This window comes from Phalacrocorax carbo, chromosome 19, assembly GCF_963921805.1.
Source record: "Phalacrocorax carbo chromosome 19, bPhaCar2.1, whole genome shotgun sequence".
Lineage (NCBI taxonomy): Eukaryota > Metazoa > Chordata > Aves > Suliformes > Phalacrocoracidae > Phalacrocorax > Phalacrocorax carbo.
The window spans coordinates 6,844,107-6,867,655 of NC_087531.1; the positions used below are offsets into that span (position 1 = coordinate 6,844,107).

The following is a 23,549-nucleotide window of genomic DNA, read 5'->3' on the forward strand; positions in this document are numbered from 1 at the left end:
GACACAGCCAACATTGGGCTTTATGGGTTGTGCCGCCATTAAAGGCACCCACGGGCAGGGGCCCCCGGCCCCACGCGTGTCCCCGCCGCCCCCGCCACGTGGGAGACTGGGGGACGGGGCCAGGAGGTGGGCGGGGCGTAGAGGGCGGGGTTAGCTGTAGCAGTGACGCGGCCGTCTCTGGCGGGCGCGGTGGGCGCGGCCTACCGCGGAGTGGGCGTGACTGGAGAGTGGAGGATCGGGCGGGGGGCGGGGACACGCGGCGGGGGCGGGGACACGCGGCGGGAGCGGGGACACGCGGCGGGGGCGGGGACACGCGGCGGGGGCGGGGCCGGGCCCTCAGCTGACCGGCCGCCATTTTGTTGGGCGCGGCCTACCGCGGAGTGGGCGTGGCTGGAGAGTGGAGGATCGGGCGGGGGGCGGGGACACGCGGCGGGGGCGGGGACACGCGGCGGGGGCGGGGACACGCGGCGGGGGCGGGGACACGCGGCGGGGGCGGGGCCGGGCCCTCAGCTGACCGGCCGCCATTTTGTTGGGCGCGGCCTACCGCGGAGTGGGCGTGGCTGGAGAGTGGAGGATCGGGCGGGGGGCGGGGACACGCGGCGGGGGCGGGGCCGGGCCCTCAGCTGACCGGCCGCCATTTTGTTGGGCGCTGCGAGATCGAGCGGAGCTGGGTTTTGTGGCGGCTAGGGCCGCTCTTGCCCCCGGCCAGCTAACCTTCCTGCTGCCGCCGCCCCGCGGGTGAGCTCCGTCCGCGCCCCCACCTCCCCGCCCGGCATGTGAGCGGCCCGGGCCCGCTCGTTTCACTCGGCTCTAGCGGTAGCAGGAGCCGCGGCGGCTACCTCCGGCTGGGCCCGGCCCCTCAGCCCCGAGCGCAGGCCCCGCCGCCGCCGTCATGGCGCTGAAGATGGTGAAGGGCAGCATCGACCGCATGTTTGACAAGAACCTGCAGGACCTGGTGCGCGGAATCCGCAACCACAAGGAGGACGAGGTGAGCGGACCCGGGCCTCCCGTCCCCGCGGAGGGGCTGCCGGCTCCGCTGCGCGCCGGCCTGGGCGGGCTCGCCTCACTCGCCCGCCTTGTCCCCTCTTCCCGGCCGGGTCCCGCTCCTCCGGGGGCTGAGGGAGCCTGCCGGTACCGCGCTGCCGCCGGGCAGCCTGCGCTAGGCCCGGCAGCAGCCGGGTGGTGTCTTGGCCACCCAGGAGAGGGGATGTTGGTTTGGGGAAGGTGGAAGCAGGAATCTAAAGGAGGAAGATGAGGCTGAAGTGTAGGCCTTTGGGAGAGACTGTGGGAGGACAAGAAAGCGTTAGGGGACCAGTGAGTGGAAAAGGAGGGTTAGGGAGGGTCGCGTTTGGTGTTTGCTTTCCCATTTAGTGTGTTATTGTGGTGTGGAGATCCCCGAGATACGTATATACGTATAAAATAGAGCAATTCCTGCCTGTTGCACTTCAGGCAACTACTGTAGTCAACTATATGTTCTTCATCGTGAAGCTGATATACAGGAAAGCTGAGTTCGGTCATAATTCAGCTTTCAAGTTATTCACATTGCATACCTTCTGATTAAAATGTATTTCAGAGCTTTTGTAGGCAGAAAGCGACTGGATGCTTTGGCCTGTTCTTTTTTGTATTAGAGGCACGTGATCAGGAAATCGGTAGAGGTGAAATTAGTCATCAAGAACATGTTATGTGAGACTTTCCACATTGAAGTGTCACATGTTAATTAGGAAGTAGTGGACACAAAGGATGTAATTTATTTTCATCTGCAAGTAAGTACTCATGGCCTTAGAAACTTTTGTATGACTAGGTTAACAGGCTTTGCTGTGGAGTTAGTGACAGGCTGCTTGTGTATATTTATAGAATAAAAATATTTGTAGACTACAATGTCTCTTCATGTGAGTACGTTATCCAAATGGTATCAGCTAGGAAAAGTAGCTGGAAAAGTTGTAAACATGTAACTAAATGAAACACTTAATTTGGAAAGCAATGATCTTCATTACTGGTGCCGTTGGACTGAAACACAAAATACAACTTCTGAAACCGCTTAAATGTTCAAATGGCTTTTTAAGCCTATTGTGCACAGGACAAGGTGTTATTTGTTAGTGGTGATACCTGGGAAACCTACGTTTTTATTTTAGCATACATCCAATTTTTGGGTGTTGGTTTGGTGATGCAGGAAGATAGTGCTACTACAGAGTGTGCAGTGCTCTGCAAAATGTGCAAAACTATGTGGAGAAGTGGAAACAGCATGTTTATGTGGACACTTAATGTGGTATACTCAAAGCTAGACAAGGTGAACAGTATTTCTATGGAGCACTAACCCATGCTGTGCTTGGGTCCAGTTTGCATGTTACGCTGCTTTCAGTAAATATGCTTTATTCTTTTGTGCGTAGGACAGAAAATGTTTCATCAACTGTCAGACCTCTGAGGATCCCCCTGATGAAGGCCCAGGCTGGTCCAGGCCTTTGTGGCACCAGTCCTCTTTGAGGAGGATTGAACATACTGTTCTCATTTCTACAATAATTTTGTGACAAATAGCCCCTTTTCCAGGACTTCATAAAGAGTGCAAGTGCTGTTAAACAGTCAGGATTAACATGTTCCTGGGCATCATAAGCCGTACTGAGTTTGTTCTTAGTCTGTGACAAGAAGCATTGGCTTTGATCTCCTTTGGAGTTAGGGAAAAATACTCCTTAGACAATTTTGTAGGGCTCTGTATATTTGAAGGAAGTTGTTATACAGGTATACACTCTCTCTAGGAATCAGTGAGGTCAAAGCAAATGTGTTGCCTCTTACTGTATGTAGGAGGCTGATGTCCATTACAATAGTTGCACTGTAGAATGACAGTATTTTAAACCACGGTAGCCCTTTAGTTTGAAAGACAAGTGGTGAGATTATTTTAAAATAGATAACTATAGGGATAATTCCTTTTTATATGCTCATGTGCGCAGCAAAAGTTAAAAACCGAACTGTAGGATGTGTTCAGCTCATCAGTAGATGTTGCACTGATGAAATGTGTCTCTTCTGTAGCATAGTCTGTTTTTGGAATCCTTCCTGGATTTTGCTTAGTTACTTAGAGTGGCTGCAAACGGCCCAGGATTGTTCCCTTTTCTAGATCAGTCAGCTGAAGAGTGCTGTAAACCTTCTGTTAAGAGATACTGGGCATTGATTCAGTGACGGAAAACCAGCGGAAGACAGGCACCATCCGATGATGATCAGCAAGTCTTGTTTATTGGCAATCAGCAAACATCTTTTATACCATTAGTTAATTAGCACATACATATTGCAAAAGCACAGCTCATCATTGGCTGGGAGGTAGATGCCAACTCCTCCCATGCTTATCTCTTGTGTTCAGCCTTGCAATTAGCAGTTACTTGTTTCTTACATTCTTTTACTGATCAGCAACAGCTGGGCTCACACTCCCTTGTAAAACACCAGCTGGCCTCACATTCTTCTGTTGACCAACAGCTGGGCCCAAGGTCGCTTCCGACCTGGAGCCTGTTTTCCTACTTCAATGCCCTCTTTCTGCTAGCCGTTCCCGGGCTAGAGTCTCCCACATTTCCCCCTTTTTCTTTTGTTCCTTGAGAAAGGAACACGGCACTCATACTTCTTTCCATCATTCGTTGCATACATTGCGATATACAAGGGACACACATTAATATAATAATAAACAGTATAAATATTATTAATCCCATCTGCAAAATACTCTTGATCCCATTGCCAATGCCCCATCCATTAAACAAGCTGTTAAACCAATGCCATGGATCATCCTGTCTTACGGAGTCTACATCTAGTAATAAGTCAGATAATGCTTTTGATGTAGCATTTGTTTGCTTAGCTAGCCAACACCCTAGCTTGTTTAATGTCGTGAGGCTTTGAGCAACACCAACTCCAGGAGCCAAGAAGGAAGCAGCTATGATCTTTGTAGGATTCCGAAATTCAGCTGTAGAGTCACAGTTATCCTCAAACTTATGAGTGCTCCTTTTGCTTCTCATCTTTCTATGATGTTGATAAATCATTGAAGTGTTAGGGGTAAGAAACGTTAGGCGACCTATAGAGCAAGGCTCTCCCTTTATATGTGACGGGATGCCAGGCCAAGCCCAATCTCCACAAATTAAAAACAAACCTGCAGGTAGCGCAATAGGCATATTGTTAGAGCGTGATATATTTACAGAGGTATAGTTACACCAAGCAGTAGCGTTTTTATATATACTTAGGGTGGCATTCACAGGCCAAGAAAGAGACTGGTTCTTTCCTGTGTAAGTAAGATATAAACAAGCATCCATTGACAAAGAACCCAATAGCTCAAGCTCTTGTGGCTCAAGATTAGTTTGAGGGCGATGGACTGCCCAACTGTCCCAATTATTCACACAATTCTGGGGAGTATCACAAAGGCTTCCTAAGTGTGGTGTATTTTGTGGTATCACTAGCGTCCAATTATCAACTGGCACTCCAACCAAACAGGTGGAGAAGGGATTTCCTGGTGATGACAATGATAGGCAGATGGAATCTTGGCCTGTTAGATTTGCCAGGGTAACCCATACATTCTGTTTGGGCTGGGGCGGTATGTATATGCCCTCGGTGATTCTTATCACGATACTTACGATGACTAATGGGAGTACTCTCGTGTACATTTTTTCTTTGTCTTTTCCCAGTGCCTTGGTGTTACTTCCCATATTTCAGGTGTATCGTCTAGAACCCTCTACCTCGTGGCCTGTGATGATTAAAGCCTTATGTGTCTGTAAGTGGTGATAGTAGCAACTGTCACACCACCTCCTAGCTCGATGGGTTTTTACCCACCTGCGCTATTAACAGTTATGACATTCTCTTAGTGCCCAGGGTCGGCACTTATTGCATTGGGGACACTATCCGTATCCTGTCTACCTCTACCGGTGTAGTCATACGTCTTCACCGTCTACTTCGCAGATTTCGTTCTTCTGTTCACTAGGCATAGCCTTTACCCACTTACTGGGTATCCACCTCAGACCTGTGGGGGTAAGCACACACATGTAACCTCGACCAAAATACTTGACTTCTATGGGCCCTTGCCATAGACCAGTGGAAGGGTCTCGATACTTCACCATTACTGCCTGTCTTGACTCTTTCCTATCGTCATTTCCATGCACCCACGCAGGAGGGTTATCGTGTTCTGCAAATAGGCATAAGTGATTTAATACAAACAAAACTTTTGCACAAACAAAACTTTTGCCATTCCAACACCCTTATCTTCTCCCCCTTTTTCTTTTTGCACTGAGTAAGTGCACCCAAAATGTGAGTAGAACCATGGAGTATGGGGAGATCGATGGGGAGATCGGGGTCCAGGTGGTCTACTGCTCTCTGGACGATCTCGGAGCTAAGATGTTGTATCGTAGTGTGTTGTTCAGCAGTCGGTCGGACCGGCGCGGCAGGGTCAGTGCCCTTTAACATTGGGCGAAGAATTGAGAGTCACTGATGCGCCACCCGAGGTATTTCCATACCGGTGAACGTTGAACCTTCTCTGCTGCTATTACTAGGCCGTGTAGCTGGAGCTGTTGCTGTAAATATAATTCTTGCTGTGCTGAGAAAGGTTGTACTCGCGCAAACAAGATGTCATCCATGTAATGGTAAATTATAGTGTCCGGCCATTGCTGCCTCACTTCTTTCAATGCAGCATCTACAAAGAGTTGACACAGAGTAGGGCTATTCTTCATGCCTTGTGGCAATACTGTCCATTCGAAGCGTAAGTCAGGATCCTCTCTGTTGATTGCCGGTAATGTAAATGCAAACCGCTGGGTATCCTGAGGATGCAGCTTTGTAGTAAAAAAGCAGTCCTTTAAGTCGATAATTAGTAAATGCCAGTCAGTTGGTAGCATGGCTGGATTTGGAAGGCCAGGCTGTAAAGCTCCCATCGCTTGCATTTGCTGATTCACTGCCCGTAGATCATGTAACAGCTTGAGATGTCCTTGATCTAATTGTTGTTTTATTAATATACAGGCTTGTTGTAGACTTTCCCGTTTGAGCGGTCACTGCCCGACCCATACTGGCTCTGCTGTGAGCCATGTCAGTGGGATTGGGAAAGTCCATGTGGCAGTGACCCTCTTTGGTTACTGTTGAGAGTTTTTGGCTGGACCCAATGGGGCGAGAGCGGCACAAACTTGTTGCTGAACGTGTACCATTCCCTGCCCAACTTCCCTCAATGCTTCAACTAACATAGCTCGGGGGCCGGGAGGTACCCGACTCATGCGTTCAAGCATCACCTCAATGCCTGCGTCTAGGGGAAGTGTAATTAAAATGCTTTTAGTAGCATGGTTGGAGTTTTCCATAACACATTGACACAGCAATGGGCCCTTCATAAAAATTTTCCAATCAAGAGGATTATGGTGTGCGAATAAATTTTGATTGTTAGCAGGGTCCGGTTGATAGATGACAGGGAAAGCCTGAGCTAACAAATCGGCGGTCTCTAGGTCCCCGTTCTGTAATGCCTCTAACCCAATTTTTCGCCAGTCAACCTGGCTACGCACAGCAGGCACAGAACGGTGACTAGACGTGCTCGGCTTATTTTCCTTCACCGGAGAGACTACATCACATAAATTTTCAATATCTTCACCTCCCTTTCCCAAGCTTATTCCTCCTCCGCTAGTTTCTACAGATGTAGATTTATCAGGGGCGGGAGGGGGGGGAATAAGGGGTTTTCGAGGTACGACAACTGGGATCCCCGAGAAGGGAGGAGAGAGATTGTCTAAGCCAATTCCAATCTTTCCAGCATTGGGGTCACAGTTGTCTAGCCGATCAGAGGCGGCTGTTGCTAATCTTTTTTCAGTTTTATATTTTTTCATACAGTTAATCACTTCCCGCCAAGGTTTCATTAACTTTTCCGCTGTCTTATCGTCATCTATCACCAAATCCCACAAACAATGACCATAGGCTCTCCCCTCCTCTACTTCAAAAATCGACTCCGGTTCTTTAAAAAACCCTTTCGCTTTACCCACTGCAACTAATCCTGACAAGTCTTTTAACTGACTTACTCCCTGCTTTTCTAAAAAGCGCTTTAATAATTCGAAAGCTACCTCGACCTCCATCGCCGATGTGAGGAAAATCAGCGTCTTTGTACAGCTCTCGCTCCCGGGTTAGCTTCAACTGCGGAAAGCGGATCCCCTCTTGAATCCCGAGGTTGGATCCAGGCCGGAGGGTCGGGACGTATCAGAAATGATGCATAAATCGACTCCTCTTTGCCCCCTGGCCGCCGTCTGCCAGTGCATCTCTGTCTCTCGCTGCTGTATCAGAAATAATCATTTTCAGGTGTGGGTTACTAAAGTGTCCCTTCTCGCATCCCCAGCTTATGAGCAATGGTAGTTCTTTGCGTAGATCTATACCCTTAATGCTACGCCTTTCTAAGAGGGATGTAAAGAAATCATATGCTGCTTGCCTCTCCATTGTGCTCGTCGGCGCCGTTGCAGCTCCCAAGGTCTCGGCAGCACGTATCGGCTGAGCCCACCTATGTGGTCGCCCAGGGCACGCAGACTGAGCCCACCTATGTGGTCGCCCAGGGCACGCAGACTGAGCCCACCTATGTGGTCGCCCAGGGTACGCAGACCAGCTGTGCTGTCTGTTTTGCCGTCCCTCTGCTTGCAGGACCCGAACCCTACGCTGGACCGTCCGTGGTATCACGTCGGGGTCACCATTTGACGGAAAACCAGCGGGAGACAGGCACCATCCGATGATGATCATCAAGTCTCGTTTATTGGCAATCAGCAAACATCTTTTATACCGTTCGTTAATTAGCACATACATATTGCAAAAGCGCAGCTCATCATTGGCTGGGAGGTAGATGCCAACTCCTCCCATGCTTATTCTTGTGTTCAGCCTTGCAATTAGCAGTTACTTGTTTCTTACATTCTTTTACTGATCAGCAACAGCTGGGCTCACACTCCCTTGTAAAACACCAGCTGGCCTCACATTCTTCTGTTGACCAACAGCTGGGCCCAAGGTCGCTTCCGACCTGGAGCCTGTTTTCCTACTTCAATGCCCTCTTTCTGCTAGCCGTTCCCGGGCTAGAGTCTCCCACAATTCAGTGCTTTCCAGGCAGCGGTCATGGATGTTTTCTGGTTTTCAGGTGATGTTACAAAATCAGAATAGTATTTTAGAGGAAGTAGCTGCAAAAATTCTTCCTCCTTTTCCTGCAGTGCTGCCATTGTTCATGGAAGCTAAGTGTGGCTCCGATACTGGATGGAGTTGTTAAACTGACATTTGTGTTGTGTGTCTCCAGATAAGTGTCTAAGCTTAAGACACACGCTTTGTCCTCTTCAGAAGAGCAAATTTGTTTGTTTTAAACAGCACTGTGCTTTCGTGGCAAGGATGTTAGCTGTTGATCTCGGCTCCACAAGAGTTACTCAATGAAAGAGATGCCTTTGGAAAGGAGGTACTGTGGTTGTTATTTAACAATGACATGGAAAAAGTTGAAGGCTTGATTATTGCTTTGACTTCTGATTTAGTTATGCTTTTTGCAGGTTAATTTGTTGTGTGCGTTGGCTCTTGTCTTTGGGAATTTAATTGTATGGGAATTCTGCCATCGCTTTTTCCCCTTGTCTTTGTGGGCAGCCTCTCCTTGTAGATAGGATATAATAAGATTTATTTCTCTCCGGTTCCTCTGCAAAGTACCATCACAAGCAAGCTTATCTGGTATTTCACTGATGCATTGAGGATGTGTTTGTAGTGCAGGATGTGCCAAATGGTGGTCACCTCGGTTCAGACATGGGTTTCAACAGACCTACCGCATTCCTGCTTGATGGTTATATGTTCATCCTGTATTGCTCGGACTTGTAAGCACATACCCCAAGGCTTGTTGTGAGGTAAATGGAGCGCAATGAGCTCTGTACCAATAAATTTTAGATGTCCTCCTCGGCTCACTAGAGGAACTGAGAGGGTACTGGAGGCTGCTTGGCACTTTAGCTCACACCCTTGCTTCAGAGTGCTTAATTACCTGTCAGAAGCCATTTTCATTTTAATTTCTGGTCTGTATCCAAAGCTGACCCATTTATTTTGAGTTTAAAACACTGAAATTGAAGTGATGGCCTTCTGTAAGCATGAGAGGTAAGGGACAGGAGTTAGTTAACACAGTCACTTTTCTGTGCAGACATACTCTGTCCATTTTCCAGTCTTCTGGGGAAAACTGGAGCTGTATCATCCTTCTGCGAAGTAAATGCTAGCGTGGAAGGAATGAGGTAGTGTTAGATCTCTTCCTAGTTTGATGTGTTGTGTTTACTTTTCAGCAGTCTGTACAGAAGCTTTAATCCCTGTGGTGTTTCCCAGAGCCAGTTCAAAGTTTGAGGGAAAGCCAAACCTGCTAGGAAAGACAACCCTATTCCATTCTCCCTTGACCTTCACTTCTAATATCTCTCTTTCATTTGGAAAATGAATCCTTTTGATAATGAAAGTGGTGAGTCTTTTACCTGTTACTAGGTGGGTTTGTACCCTGTGGAATAACTTCTCCCACCTTGTGCCTACTTTTTATGGATGTGCTACCCAGTACGCTCAAGAGGGGATGGATTTTTTTTTCCCCAAGATATTAGAAACTGAGAAATTATTTCTGTTTAGGGGTGTTCTCCTGAATGTGAAATAAAGGAAGGGATAATCCTTTGCTGTTTTGCATTTGCAGTTAAGAAGTTTGTTGTTCCCAACAGGGAACCTACTGTCAGATGGTATGGTGAGAAGTTCTTTCATAAAATGGAAATTATAAAGTAACAGAAACAGATGTTAGGCGAGTGGTGCTTTGTCCTCTTCGGACCATAGCCCTCTGTGTTTCGAGTGTCTTTGATTTACTGGAGGACACTTAAGGAAGGAGAAGGGGTTAAAAAAAGTCCTGCACGAAATGTCTGTGCACTTCTCTCATGACTTGATAAAATTGTCTTCCTCCTCTTTCAGAGAATCTGATGCTTGTGTGCCAGGATTAGCATTTCATGTTTTTGGTAATTGATACTTTCAGGAAAAAGCATATTAAAAAAATCACATTATCTTGTGTGTAGTGTTCAGTGATAAGTATCTCATTGCTGGCTTACATTTAAGAAGTTGTTTTGTATGGAAGCAAGTTGGAGGAGCGAAGGGAGCAATTGGTGTTTCTGGTTGGAAAACATAAGTTAATTTCAGTTTATAATATAATGCTAAATGAGAGGCGTGTTGAGTGTCTGTGCTGTGGAACATGTGTTTCGCTGCTCAGAAAGGCCCAGCTTACCAAACTGGCAGCGTGTTCTCACTTCTTAGTGACTGTTACCTAAGGACAGCGGAGTTGTATTGTTAAAAAAAGCCTTTTCCCCTAAATGTAGGGCTACTGCTGGAAGTGTACAGTTGAGCGCTACTTCTCTGACACGTTTTCAGATTAATTGATGGCATAAGGAGTTTTGAGGAGTCTCTTAACGTCACAAAAGTCTTTTGGGCGCAGCCTGTCATCAGCAAGGCTGAAGACCATCTAATGCTGTGGTCTTCTGACAGCTTGGCCTCTAGCCACTGGTGCAGTGTTAGTTTATAATGGTAAAGGATATGGAATGGAACACAATAGGGGAATTTTGAGGAATGCTAAAAAGCTTGTCGGTGCCCATGTCTGAAAAAGCAGTCCAACTGATAGGGTGCAGTTCATTGATGACAGACAGCTCCTTCAGTCACTGATGCTCGATCAGTTACTGCTTGTCATATGTGTGTTAATATCTTTGAAGGGAGCTCATTATTCCACCCACTTTCAAGTGGATCTGGAGTTGCTATTGTTAATTCTTTGAGCATGTGAATCACTGGAAAAGACAAAGTCAGAAATAGAAACAATACACAGAAGAGGGTTCGGTAGTAAAAAAGCAGACTAGTAGTGGCCTCCAAGGTCGCAAGGCCCAGTGTAACAGTGTCCCTGCCTTACCTGCTGTGTCATGGAAAATAGAGGGCCTGGAGCTGTGGAACATGAGCCATGTGGGCTTTTTCTTGTGTGATTACAAGCAGAGAGCAGCTGAGGCTTTGCATTAGTGCTGCCTTTCATTAGCTTCTTGCTTTCTCCTGTGTTAAATATTACTTAATTGGCTGTGGCATAAGTTGGCATAAGCTTTGTGTCCAGTCCAGATCCTTTTGTAGCTGTCTCTTCTGAGGGTTTGAAACATTCCAGACAGAATGCTTTCTCACATGTTTCAGTAAAAATTCTCTCTAGGCAGGTCTGGGGGAGAGGAAGAGCTTTCTGGTACCTCATCCTGAGTCACTCCATTTCTTGTACACCGCACCTTTTGCGAGGCCGGTGGAAGAACAGCCAGAAAAATCAAAGTAGAATAAAGATACTAACAACACTTCTCTACTGTGGTTATCCTCAGAGTTGTTGATTTGATGCTTTTTGATGTGGCTCTCTTTGTCCCAGTACTGAGTGCAGAAAATAGGGACTTTTGTGATTTCCCCCCCCCGTTGTTAGTGTCCACAAAAGGGTCTGAAAAACCTCTTCCTCTATGATGTGGGTTAGTGGATATACTCGGTGTACAAAGAGTACCTTCAGGTTTTTCACATAAGTGTTCTTTGGTAGCCTGTCCCATTTCTGGTGCGATGTGAAGAGCAGCAAGGGAAGCATTAAATAACATGCATCAGAAAGACTGAGTCATGGGACCAGTTACAAAGAAGCATTTGTGTTCCTTAGGTTATTAAAAAACCCTGATCGTTCATGCTGAAAAATAGAAATGCTTCCTAACCTAAAGGGGAGTCTGCTTAAATCCAGGTGCAGGAAGTATGAAGATACTCGAGTAAGATAAAAGGTGCAGAAACTAACATGGTTAGTGGTAGTGTTATTAACTCAAAGGTGGTTAAATACTTCTTAAAATAAGAAGCATATGTTCAGAATACCGAAGAGTAACTGAGCATGAAAAAATTCTTGGTTCATACTGGCTTACCTGAGGTAACCTCAGTCACTGGCCAGCAGGCTGATCAAAGGGGGTTTACAGACCAGGTAGTTGAGTGCTGGGTTTTGTATTGGCTCTTTCCTTTTTATTGTTGTTTATTTTATGACCTAGATTCATATGTTAAAAGCTGTCTTAAGGGAAGTGGGCATCAATGTAGGTATGTTGAGACTTTCTTCCGATGGGCTCAGTCTTCACAGCAAATTCAGGCTGCATAAAATATATCGCTTCTGGCTATTGCAGTGTGACTAAGCTTCAGCCTTGAGGAACGTACGTCTGTTTAGAGCGAGTGGTATGATTGTACAGCAGGGAGTAGGTGAACAAATTTAATGACACAAATATTTGTACTGAATTTAAGAAGTCAGTGGTGGCCATGAACCATCTTTTTCTTCATTGTTCTTCTTACCTTTCCATGACTGAGAAGTACTCATAGCTTTGCATAAATTAGTGTTACATCTAATACTTTTTGTTACATGTTTATATAATATTAATACATCATTAAGCATCTTTTTTTGTGATGTTTCCCTCTGAACTGATTCTAGTCAGCTGAGTCTGTGAAACAATAGCTACTTTAGTTCCTTAGAAGGAAGTGATGTACAACAAAATGTGTGCTTGTAATGAAGCCTGCCTCTATCAAAGCCTGAAATTATGCAGAGAAATATGTCTGGAACTAGCAAATTGAAAAATCTATGGTAAAGTACTCGCACAGCTTTTTGCATAGTAATATAAAAATAAGTGTTTGAGTACCTCTTGTGTTTGCAGGGATAAAGACTTTTAGCTGCCACATCTCTGGTCTTAGAAGTTGTCTGCTCAGGTACGATTTAGACAGCACAGGCCCCTGAGGGTTGTTTAATTGCCGTGCAATTAAATTAACAAATACTGTGATCGGACTGGAGACCTTTATATTAAAGGACTGATCAGACTGGAGATGTATTAAGGGATATCTCTAGAGCCTTGCTGATGATACACACATACTGATTTATGTTAGACTGTTTGGGGTTTTGCTATCTAATACCTGCTTAATTGTTGGCAGCTCAGACTAGCCCGCCTGGGGAGGTGGCCCGTGTTGGCTTGTGTAGCTGTGCTCAGCTTCCTGCATAGCTACTCTTCCGTGTGAAATACTTCAAATCGTTTGGGTAAACAGCTGGAAAGGTGCTCTCCATGGAGGTGACTCCAAAAAGTCTCTGGTCACCAGACTGCCTGAATGCACTGGTGCTCAGAGGGGTGCTGCAGTGCTCGGTGTGTCTGGGGCAGCGTCATCTTCCAGGTGTGTTCCTTGGCCTGTGTCTTGCTTGGAGTCACTTTGCACAAGCAGATGCAGCTTTATGTCTGTTTCTTTTCTGAACTCCAATCCTCTGTGTTACCTACCTGTCTGGAAGATTGTATGTGTTTTTCTACAGTGCCTAATGGAGCAGTGGTGGTTTGCTTGGGGTTGTTTAGTATCTGCTCTGAAACTGGTATGTGTACATATGTGTACATGCTTGAATTTGTAAAATAAGGTTCAAAAGTTGTTATTGGTTTATGAATCAATTTAGGATAGATGGATGCATCATGCCAAATTTCAGTTGGTGTGTATCATTTCAGTAAAAATTAAGAAGAAAGTGTAAATTGACTTTTCACATTCTTCCATCAGTGTTGTTTGGCCAAAGAGTCTTGCTTTGTTTGTAATAGACAAGGGGGTAGTGGATAATGTGTCATGTTTCTAATACATAATATAGAAGACAGCTGCAAATGAAATGGCAAAGGTTCACCTTTGTGCCTCCAGTGTTTATCACTGATGAAAACAGGACAGTGGTCTAGAACCTATAGGCTACCTACAAGGTGAGTGAATAAATCCCTGAAAAGCTAGATAGCAAAGTTAAACTGAGACATGTTAAACACATATAGCAGTAGGGTTTATCAACAGCTAAGTGAAAGATAAGCTTGGCTTTCAAGTTATAACATGTTTTCTGAGCTCTTCATTGTATCTGACTACCCTCTGCACCAATTTATTTTGGCTCCTGCAAACCTGCTTAAAGGAATGCTGTGGAACTTCTCAGTTATTGCTTATATTCTGTTACATGCTTCTCTAATTTGCTTGGTTAATGGTTTTAGTGAAGTTGTTTGTGAGAGAGCATGTGCCTTGGAATTGTCCTTCCATCCAGCCCTGGAGTAGTCTTAACGAAGGATCCTGTTACTTATCTCAAATAGCTTTTTCTACAGTGTTTAAATAATACAATATATTTAGTTATGTATGACAGAAGTTAACATCTAATACGCTTATCTCTAGCACTGTGTCCAAGTGAGGGGAAGGCAGCATGTTTTGCCTTTTTTTAAGCTGTTGTCCGTTACTTCAGTTGACTTACTCTGTGCTGTAATGGTACGATGCTTGTGTGTCAGGTACTGTAGTCCATTATAGGTGTATAAATTCTATTTGATTAGTTCAGTGGTGTTTGTTGATGTAAAGTACTGCTTCAGGGGGTTTTGATAGAAGCCTGGCAAGTGATAATATTTCTTTCCAGTCTCCTTTCTAAATTAGGAGGTGGCAGCTGATCTGCACTGTGCTTGTAACAGGATCTTCTGTCTGAAGCACAAACAAATTCAAAGGTTGCTTCACCCCTGCAAGGTGTCTGTGGTGTAACTGCCTTTGGTGTTAAGCATCATGGTCATGTCGCATGGCTTGCATCCCATGGGTAGTATTTCTTAAGATTATAAAAAAAAAAAAAATATGGAAGGGCAGTAGTTGCTGGTTGCTGATTTCTCTGCAGTTGGAGCAGCGGGCATCTTCCTTTCATGTGAGATTGTCGTGTGCTTGTGGTCAATGTGATTTCATGGAGCTAATGTGTCTCAAAGTGCTACAAAAAAAAATAAATCCTACAATCTTAAAATAAAAGAAATGTCATATTTTGTGATTCTGTGAAATAAGAACAGAGTGGTGGGGTTGGAAGTGACCTCTGGAGATCATCCCGTCCCACCCCCTGCTTGAGCAGGCACACCCAGAGCAGGGGGCACAGGACAGCATCCAGGTGGGGTTTGAATGTCTCCAGGGAAGGGACCCCACAGCCTCCCTGGGCAGCCTGTGCCCCTGCTCTGGCACCCGCACAGGGAAGGGGTTTCTCCTCATGTTCAGGTGGAACTTCCCGTGTTCCAGCTTGTGCCCATTGACCCTTGGCCTGTCATTGGGCACCTCTGAAAAAGAGTCCGGCCCCATCCTCCTGACACCTGCCCTTCAGATATTTATAAGCATTGATGAGATCCCCCCTCAGTCTTCTCTTCTCCAGGCTGAACAAACCCAGGTCTCTCAGCCTGTCCTCATAAGGGAGATGCTCCAGGCCCCTGATCACCTTTGTAGCTCTAGTAGTTCCCTGTCTGTCTTGAACTGGTGGGCCCAGAACTGGACACAGCACTCCAGATGCAGCCTCACTAGGGCAGGGTAGAGGGGGGAGGATAACCTCCCTCGCCCTGCTGGCCGCTCTCCTTTTAATGCACCTCAGGACACTGCTGGCCTCCTTGGGCACAAGGGCACATTGTTGGCTCAGGGTCACCTGCTGCCCCCCAGCACTGCCAGGTCCTTCTCAGCAGAGCCATTCTCCAGCAGGTCACCCCCAGCCTGTACTGGTGCGGGGGGTTGTTCCTCCCCAGGGGCAGGACCTTGCACTTGCTCTTGTTGAATTCCATGAGGTTCCCCTGGGCCCAGCTCTCCAGCCTGTCCAGGTCTCGCTGGATGGCAGCACAGCCTTCTGGCGCATCAGCCACTCCTCCCAGCTTGGTATCGTCAGCGAACTTGCTGAGGGGATGCTCTGTCCCTTCGTCCAGCTCATTGATGTATATATTGAGCAGGACTGGCCCCAGCACAGACCCCTGGGGAACACCGTGAGTTACAGGCCTCCAACAAGACTCTGCGCTGTTGGAGATGCAGGATATTTCAGTTTTTTTTTTATTCTACTTATTGCAAACTTTTTCCGTTCTAGAATGGTATAGTTACACATTTACATCACAGAAAGGTAGGGGTTGGAAGGGACCTCTGAAGATCATACCTTGCTTCCTGCGGCATTCACTGTTAATCATCCTTCCCTTAAAACACTACTTAACCCTGGAAGTGCAAGAGAAATAGGGACTAATGTTCACTGACATTTTGCTGTTTCATCCAGGTGGAAAGCACTTTGCCGTTGCAGTGACAGGTTTGAATCTCAAACCAGTCGTAGCAGATCCAGTGGATTGAGGCTGGGTCCTGACAGGGACTTCAGTGGGGGATTCTGCTGCATTTGGTTTGCTGGACTGTAACCCAAAGTGGTAAGGATATGAGTTTGCCATCTCTTGGTTTCAGAAGGTGGTGCATGGTTGAGATGAGAGTACAGCTTCTTGGAAATGAATAGCTTTCATGATTAAATTTAATGTAAAGGTTCTGCAGCGATATCCATTCTAGTCGTTAATGTTTTCTCATCAGCCAATGGAAGTACAGCATAGAGAGTCACATTTCCTAGGAATGTAATCGTTGTTCAGTTAGATTAGTGATTTTTCAACTTCTTTCACGTATTGCTTGAAATCTGTCTTCTGTGAATCTCTCTGAAATTGTCAGCAAACCCCGAGTTCTGTCTTGGCTGGAGCTTGGAATAGTTTTTAGTGTTTTTCGAAGTTAATTCAAAAAACATGGCTTTGGAAATTAAAAAGCCTATAAACTAATATTTTTGGCTTCTTACCATGACCCACTTTTCCCTTCCTCCATCCCTCTGTTTCAAAGGGATTGTCTTTGATTCTTGATACCTTCATTCTTATTTTAGCCATTTGTGCTAGTTTAAATGCACATATTTTCTGGGTGAGGTCTTGGAATTCTTGAGGAATTTGGGCTTACTTTAAAAGTTAGCTTGTGTATTTTTTTAATGGATGTAAATTGCAAACTGCATCTGTTTGGTGGAATACATTAAGAAATGGCACTTACGACTTTGTGCTGTATTCACAGCTTTGAGTTATTACTACTAACATCTGCGTGCTTTACTTGGGTTTTAGCTGCGCTGCTCTGAGCGTGTCTCTAATCTTCCCCCTTCTGAGGGATGCACAGGAGAAAACAGTCACCCAAGTGGTTGCTATAGCATTTCATTAAGTAGCCTTTTCCACTGAGTTGGGAAAGGCCCCTTTCCCACTTGGCAGCCTAGCACGAATAAAAAAAGCTCCCCTCAGCTCTTTTCTCTGTGTTATCATATGCCCTTCAGCTTTTGACTGCAGACTGGCAGCTTTGCCTCGATCGCCGTCATTCTGAGGGTGTTCTTTCGCTTAACGGCTCTGCTTGTTCTTGACTACACTGGGAGTGAAAGGCTTCCTTATAATTGCCTTGCTTGCTCAAAGCAGGCTGGCTGGGAATGTCCAAAGGTCCATAAATATTGTGACTTAGAAGTGCTCCTCAGTTGACCAGCCAAAATGTGTGAGCAATTGAGCAGCATCCCAGGAAGACCTCAAATAAGACTGTCACAGAATTAGCAAGGAATTAATAGTTAAGAAATATATTGGTATTAAAATCAATACTCCGAGCATAAATGAGTGCTGAAGTATTTTCCTTTTGCATTCCTTTCTTCATGGGATCTCAAAGCATTTTATGAAACACTGAGCCAGTTATCCTGGGAAGTAATTATTTTTAATTACCACACTTGGAAATTGCTATATTAGAATGATTTATGCAAAAACTAGCAGTGACTCAATGTTGGGAAAAATATCCAGATTTTGTCTTGTATGTTAAAGGGTTTTTTCCCTGCAAGTGTTTAGCCTGGCTGAGTGACGACCATTATTTTTTTTTGTTGCATCAGGTGGTGGTTCACCCTTTCCCTGTCTAGCCTGACTGTCTGAACTGAACACCTTACAGGCTGCAGCGTGCGGCCTCAGGGTGTCGGTCAGCACAAAATTGCTTTGGTGCAACCTCCCGTGTGGTGCTTTGCGGAGGTCAGCGATTGCACTAGCTGGAGACCAGGGAAGAGCTTCGCTGAAGGTCCGCACATGCGTACTTGTTTCCTTCGTATTTATATAGAAGTTAAATGTGGTAGGGAATCAGCCTGGGGTGTGGTGGCTGGGTTTTCAGGTTTAAGTAGGAGACTAAATCTGTTTTCCTCATTGCTTGTTCGTGACTCCACATAGATTAACAAAAAATGAGTACCTGCTGATCCTTTAAAGCTTTCTGTGCATAGGGTCTTCCATTCCTTGTAGCCTTTCAGGGTTTGAAGTACAGCTATTTTGGAAGGATTTCTTTCTGCTCTTCAAAATCCCTTATTTTAGTCTCAGATTGGATTGAGTTCTGTAATATACTTTTCTACCCTCTTTAAAGGAAGTTGCTTGTTACATTAGGCTAACTGGTAGACAAGGGTTTGCCTGTGGGCTGCTGGGGCCATCAAGTGCGGCTAGTGATGCTGGGGCCTGTATTTGGCTGTACCAGGCTGTGCGTTATTGAACTTATCTGTACTCTAATTTTTTCCCCTCCTGATCACACAGTGGTTCACGTTCAACTCCCAAGAGGTTTTCAGGAAACTTAAGCTTAATGTTTATTGGGGTAGATGCTATGGGAAATGACAATGAAGCTTGCTGGTTAGGGACATAAAAACTGAGAACCCGCACTGGGAACTGGCGCTGACCTTGCTGACCAAGATGTGGCAACGAGATATGCATGGGAAGGATTCTGACACTGTTCCAGCGTTCTCTGTGTGTGCGTAAAATATTCAAGGCTTGGTACAATGCATTTGTAGATCAATTGCATGTTGTAGTAGAAAACACACACTTGAGAGATGCTGAAAGAAGGACTTCTATCAGATGGGTTTTTTTAGTTTAAACTCAAGAGTTTAACTTCCCATGGGAGTTGTCTGGACCTGAGTCACTCTTGGGCAATGGGTTTAGACTCCCAAATCTGCTTCCTGGGAGATGTCACCTGAGCTTTACATCATTAAGCACTTGGAGGCAGTGCCATGTCCACTTTCAGCAGATGTGATCCCACTTGTCTGTATCCAGGAGGACAGAGGGTATCTCTGGTGTTTAGCGTGCCCTCCCTTAATGTGAAAATTCCCATTGCAAAGATAGAATTTCTACCCCAGATACAGGCATTTAGGAATATCTTAAACTTCTTCAAGTAAATTCACTTGCCAGCTTTCTTTCATCAGACCTTCTCTGAGTTATGCTGGAGAGTAGGGCTGCTGTTTGAGGGACCTCACCAGGCTGCAGGAATGGGTCAGGCAGGAGCTCTGTGAAGGCCAGCAAAGGCTTTTACTAAAAATCTCAGAATAACAAATGTGGTTCCACCTGAGCTTACCTGGCTTTTATCCCTCTGTAAGTACAAACTTTGGGAGAAAAGCCCAATATAATTATTCTGCTTATACAGAAGCTGTTAAACCAGTGAAGCTGCTGTTCCTCTGAATTATGTGTATTCATTGTGCGTCCTGATGGTGAATTTTAACGCTGATGTAGCTAGACTTTAAATGATAGCACTGTAAATTGTTGTTCCATGACTGCTGCTTGGAGTATGAAGTCCCTGTGTTAAAATTCAGTTGCTCTCTTTCCTCACCTGGATCACTGCAGTGTCTCTTTGCACTACAGACCTGTACAATTTATTTTTATTGGCATGTACTATTCATTAAAAAGTAACATGATCAGCTTCTAGCAGCAAACTTTTATGACTTGAAGTATGAGTATCACTCTAGGACATTGTAAAAGACCAACGAATTGTTGGGATAATACACAAAATTTAGAGTAAAGTGGAGAAATGTTAATTGAAGGCAGGCCAGTAGACTTCTATGCTGAAAATATCTCTTTGGTGGAAGGTAATGGTATTCAGGCAGGATTCTACTTTGGAACTAGGCAATCTGTTTCTGACCTGGTTCCTCTGGCAGTTGATTTATTTATATTGAATGTGAAATACCCTGGTGTGTGTGTGGCTTTCTAAAGAGAGATTACTTCTCTGCTCTTAAATTTTCATTTCTGTAGCAGATACCTTCAGTACTTAATCATAATTAATTGTGAAGCGAAAGAATCGCTGACTGAGCTAAGCCTATTTCTAAAGTAAAATCTGAACAGGTATTTTTAAATCATGCATTGCCACATCCCTCCAACAAGCACAAACATGATTGTTTGGAAAGAAGTGAAGGTCCAATGTTTAAATGTAAACATTGACATTTGGCTCTCTGAATTACTGAGAAATTCATACAAATAACTTGCTTATCAAAAATGTGTAAATGGCAAAAACACTCATCTAAGTTGTAAACCAGGGAGGGGGCATCCGTGCCATGGTTCAGGTGGGTGGCAAGGGTTACAGCCAGAGGTGCCTGTACCCCGTACAAGAGTTGAGCTGTGTCCCTTCAGGCGTGAGGACTGTTGAAGGTGCACATCTGCAGTGCCAGATGTATACGGTGTGCCTGAAAGAAGATTAACTCATAGTATTTTCATCAGACACCTTAAATTTGTGGGCTATTAGTAGTGTTTTTCTAGATGTGTAATGAATGGGGGATTTCTGACTTCCCATTGAGGTAAGTGACTGGTGGAACAGTGGAGCGCAGGTTTTGTTCAGACCGCTGGGTACACAATGTCTGTTGAACAACTTTTTCACAAATATTTGAAACTAGAGCCCTGGACTGAACAGTGGAATTGCAAGGGGAACCACATCTTAGTGTACTTCGGTTTTGTAATAGAATTGTGATGTTTCTTGTTAATTAGTAGTTTTGTCAGAATTAAGTGCTTACCTAAATAGTGTGTGTGTGTTAAGTCCTTACCTAAAGGGTGGGGGGAGGCTGGGGGTGGGGAGGGTTGGTGCTTGCAGATGATGAGATCTGTGTCTCCCCACGAACATGCTGAAATGTACAAACCTGGTAAATGAGCACAAATTTTTGTTTGTTTTCCTCAGGCAAAATACATCTCGCAGTGCATTGATGAGATCAAGCAGGAGCTAAAGCAGGATAACATTGCAGTGAAAGCAAATGCAGTCTGCAAACTTACATATGTAAGTGCCTTGCTGGGATATGGTGTAATTGCATCTTTTTTTTTTTCTTCCTTGCTGACTAGGAGCTAGTCTTCGGCCTGAATGCCGCCTTCTCTTAGGCTGCAGTTTCTTAGACTGTTGTAAGCGCAGGCTGCAGGTGAAAATGCTCCCACATGTCTGACATCAGAGGCTGCATATTCTTTCCCATTCTGTTCATTGTGCTGGCACTAGGACTGGTACAATTTTATTCTATTGAGATAGATCAGGAAGCTAATCTGATTTTAAACTAATCCAATTTTAAAAGTTTTCAACTGGGTTGTTTCTTATTGCAGTTGCATAAGCACTTGAAACTGGTGTTTCTCTTTGTGCAGTCCTTTGTTGAGAAGGAGAGGAGGGAAATACTGTTAAAGAACTACTTTTGGGGTTCTGTCCTGGTTTTTATTACAAAAAAATCCAGGGGGAAAAAAAACTTCACAACGATGCTTATAACTGCATATGTAGTACCTGGAATTAATGCAAACTATTTAAAACTAGCATTGAGTGGAACTTCAAGACTTATTTCACTTATTACAAGGGGCGTAGAATGTGACGTTAATCATAAATTTGATATCTTACAGTATTATTTTTGGATTCTTGTTCCATCTTCCATTTTCTGAGGCATCTTTACCTATTTTCTTGAGTCTCTTATTTCAGAAGTTTGTTTTCTTGGCTTCTCTGCTCACAGTTACAGATGCTGGGCTACGACATCAGTTGGGCTGCTTTCAATATAATTGAAGTCATGAGTGCATCGAAGTTTACATTCAAAGTGAGTTCTCTGTGTAATTACAACTGCCCTAGCCAAGCTGCTTCATTACTGTATTTAATGAGTGCATTGGTACATCATCTTTTGGTTTGCTTTCTTCAGTATGGAAAGGAAGTAGGCTGTATTTGTTTCTAGTATATGGATAATACCCGACCTGCTAGTATAGGCTCTTTCTACCAGGTGTTTGACAATAGATGTTTGTCAAATATCTTTTGTGAAAAAACAGGGTATTTTTTTTACATGAAGGCCACCTACAATTCCTACTAGCAGCCATACTTAGCTTTATAATTTTTCTGGAAAGGTCTTGTTCGTGCTCTACGTTGTAGACCTTTTCCAGCAAATGGGGCAGAATGTTACCACTTAAGGAATAGTTCCCAAATTGAGCTTTAGTACCTGAGAGTCAGGAGTCAAGGAGTGTTGTTCTTGTTTTGTACTAAATGCAACACAGACAAAATATATGTAATAGTCCCCATTTCTTCTACTGACAATCCTGTTTTATTTCTACATCTTTGTGGTCATTGAACCTGTTTGTTCTAATAAAGTAGGGGAGGTGAAGCTAGTTTAATATCATTAAGATAAATATATTGTCCCTGGAGATGTTACTTGTGTGAGATTAGAAAAGGGGGTTTATATCAGGAAAGAATAGAGAACCCTGTCTTTCCTGTTATACAAACCTTCTGTCTAATTGTTCATCTTTTTAATATTGCTTATGAAGCTGCCAGTTGTTGTTTATGTAATCATTGTATAAACTTCTAATTTTCTTTTTCTCCTTGCCTTTTTACAGAGAATCGGTTACCTAGCTGCCTCTCAGTGCTTTCATGAAGGGACTGATGTAATTATGTTGACTACTAATCAGATCCGCAAGGTAAATTTTTTACTTCAGTTCTTAATTTTTTTTCTTGCACTGTCTCCCTCCTTGTATTTTCAAATCGTATGAAGTATCTCTCTTTTAGGAATCTAACGGTGTTTAAGTAGAATTCTGTTTACTTGATTTACAGCCTGCTCTCATCCCACAAGCTGAAGGATTAATGAAATACTCAAGACCTGTCCATAGGCTTCCCTCGTGCTGTCTCATACCAGCTCTCTGTGTTTACTCATCACAGTGAATGGTGACAACAATAACCTTTGTTAATACTACTAGTCTCTTAGGCAGCCTTTATAAGAATGTAATGAGTTAGAAAAACATTCTTGTTCCTGAAGTAAAATGAGCAGTCACCTGGCTCCACAAAATTTCTGTTTGTGAGGGCCTCTCTTCTTCTGGTAGTAACAGATCAGGCTTTTGACTCGTTTGGTATAATTGTGTGTAAAAATGGTGAAGAGCATATGTAAAGGTGTGTTCTGTATTATTGTACCAAAGTGTGTTGTATTTTGTTTTTATTGGGCTTTATCACTTGATTATTTTTTTTTTCAGAGTTACTGGGTCGCAGGAGTATTTTCCTGTTCTTCAGATTGCAGATATATTTTTAAGTTTAACTTTTTAAAGTATCACTGCTTTAAAACTTGGCTGATGAAGTACAAGATGTGCCTACATTTTTACCATCTAAGTAGCTAAAATGTCTTTTACTTGCTTAAAAAAAGATCGGGGGGTGTTATCCAGTATCTTTCCTAAAGAACTAGTGTTTTTCCCTTTGTCTTTTAAACTCTTCTGCTCTGACAGGTGCCTATTTTTAATTATATCCATCCATTTTCTTTATTACGGAGATTTTATTGTACTGAATTTCAGTCACTTACTATGGTATTCCTTCCTTTTTGAGCCTGAGTTTTTACTTAAAGGCATAAATAAAGATGCTTTTTCATTGATGTAGCAACTTTCTATTTTGAGGGGTTATCAGTTCTCAAACTACTTTAAAGCCAGAATAAATTGCAAAGTTTTGTTGTTCCTTAAGTAGTAGATTTCATTAAAGTAGAATCTAACTTCCTACCACCTGCAAAAGGTTTTAAAATGAGGTGC

The 23,549-nt window shown here is 44.2% G+C and overlaps 1 protein-coding gene across 2 annotated transcripts in view; it reads left to right on the top strand.

The window, feature by feature from the left end:
* Positions 1-631: 631 nt before the first annotated feature.
* The window catches only part of AP3D1 (adaptor related protein complex 3 subunit delta 1), a 51,349-nt gene continuing 28,431 nt past the window's right edge, over positions 632-23,549 (top strand). For both annotated transcript variants that reach the window (XM_064469759.1, XM_064469760.1), the window contains exons 1-4: positions 632-988; positions 20,722-20,817; positions 21,521-21,601; positions 22,383-22,463. In XM_064469759.1, the coding sequence (XP_064325829.1) occupies positions 893-988; positions 20,722-20,817; positions 21,521-21,601; positions 22,383-22,463 (354 nt within the window). In that variant the 5' untranslated portion in view covers positions 632-892. The remainder of the gene's footprint in view (positions 989-20,721; positions 20,818-21,520; positions 21,602-22,382; positions 22,464-23,549) is intronic.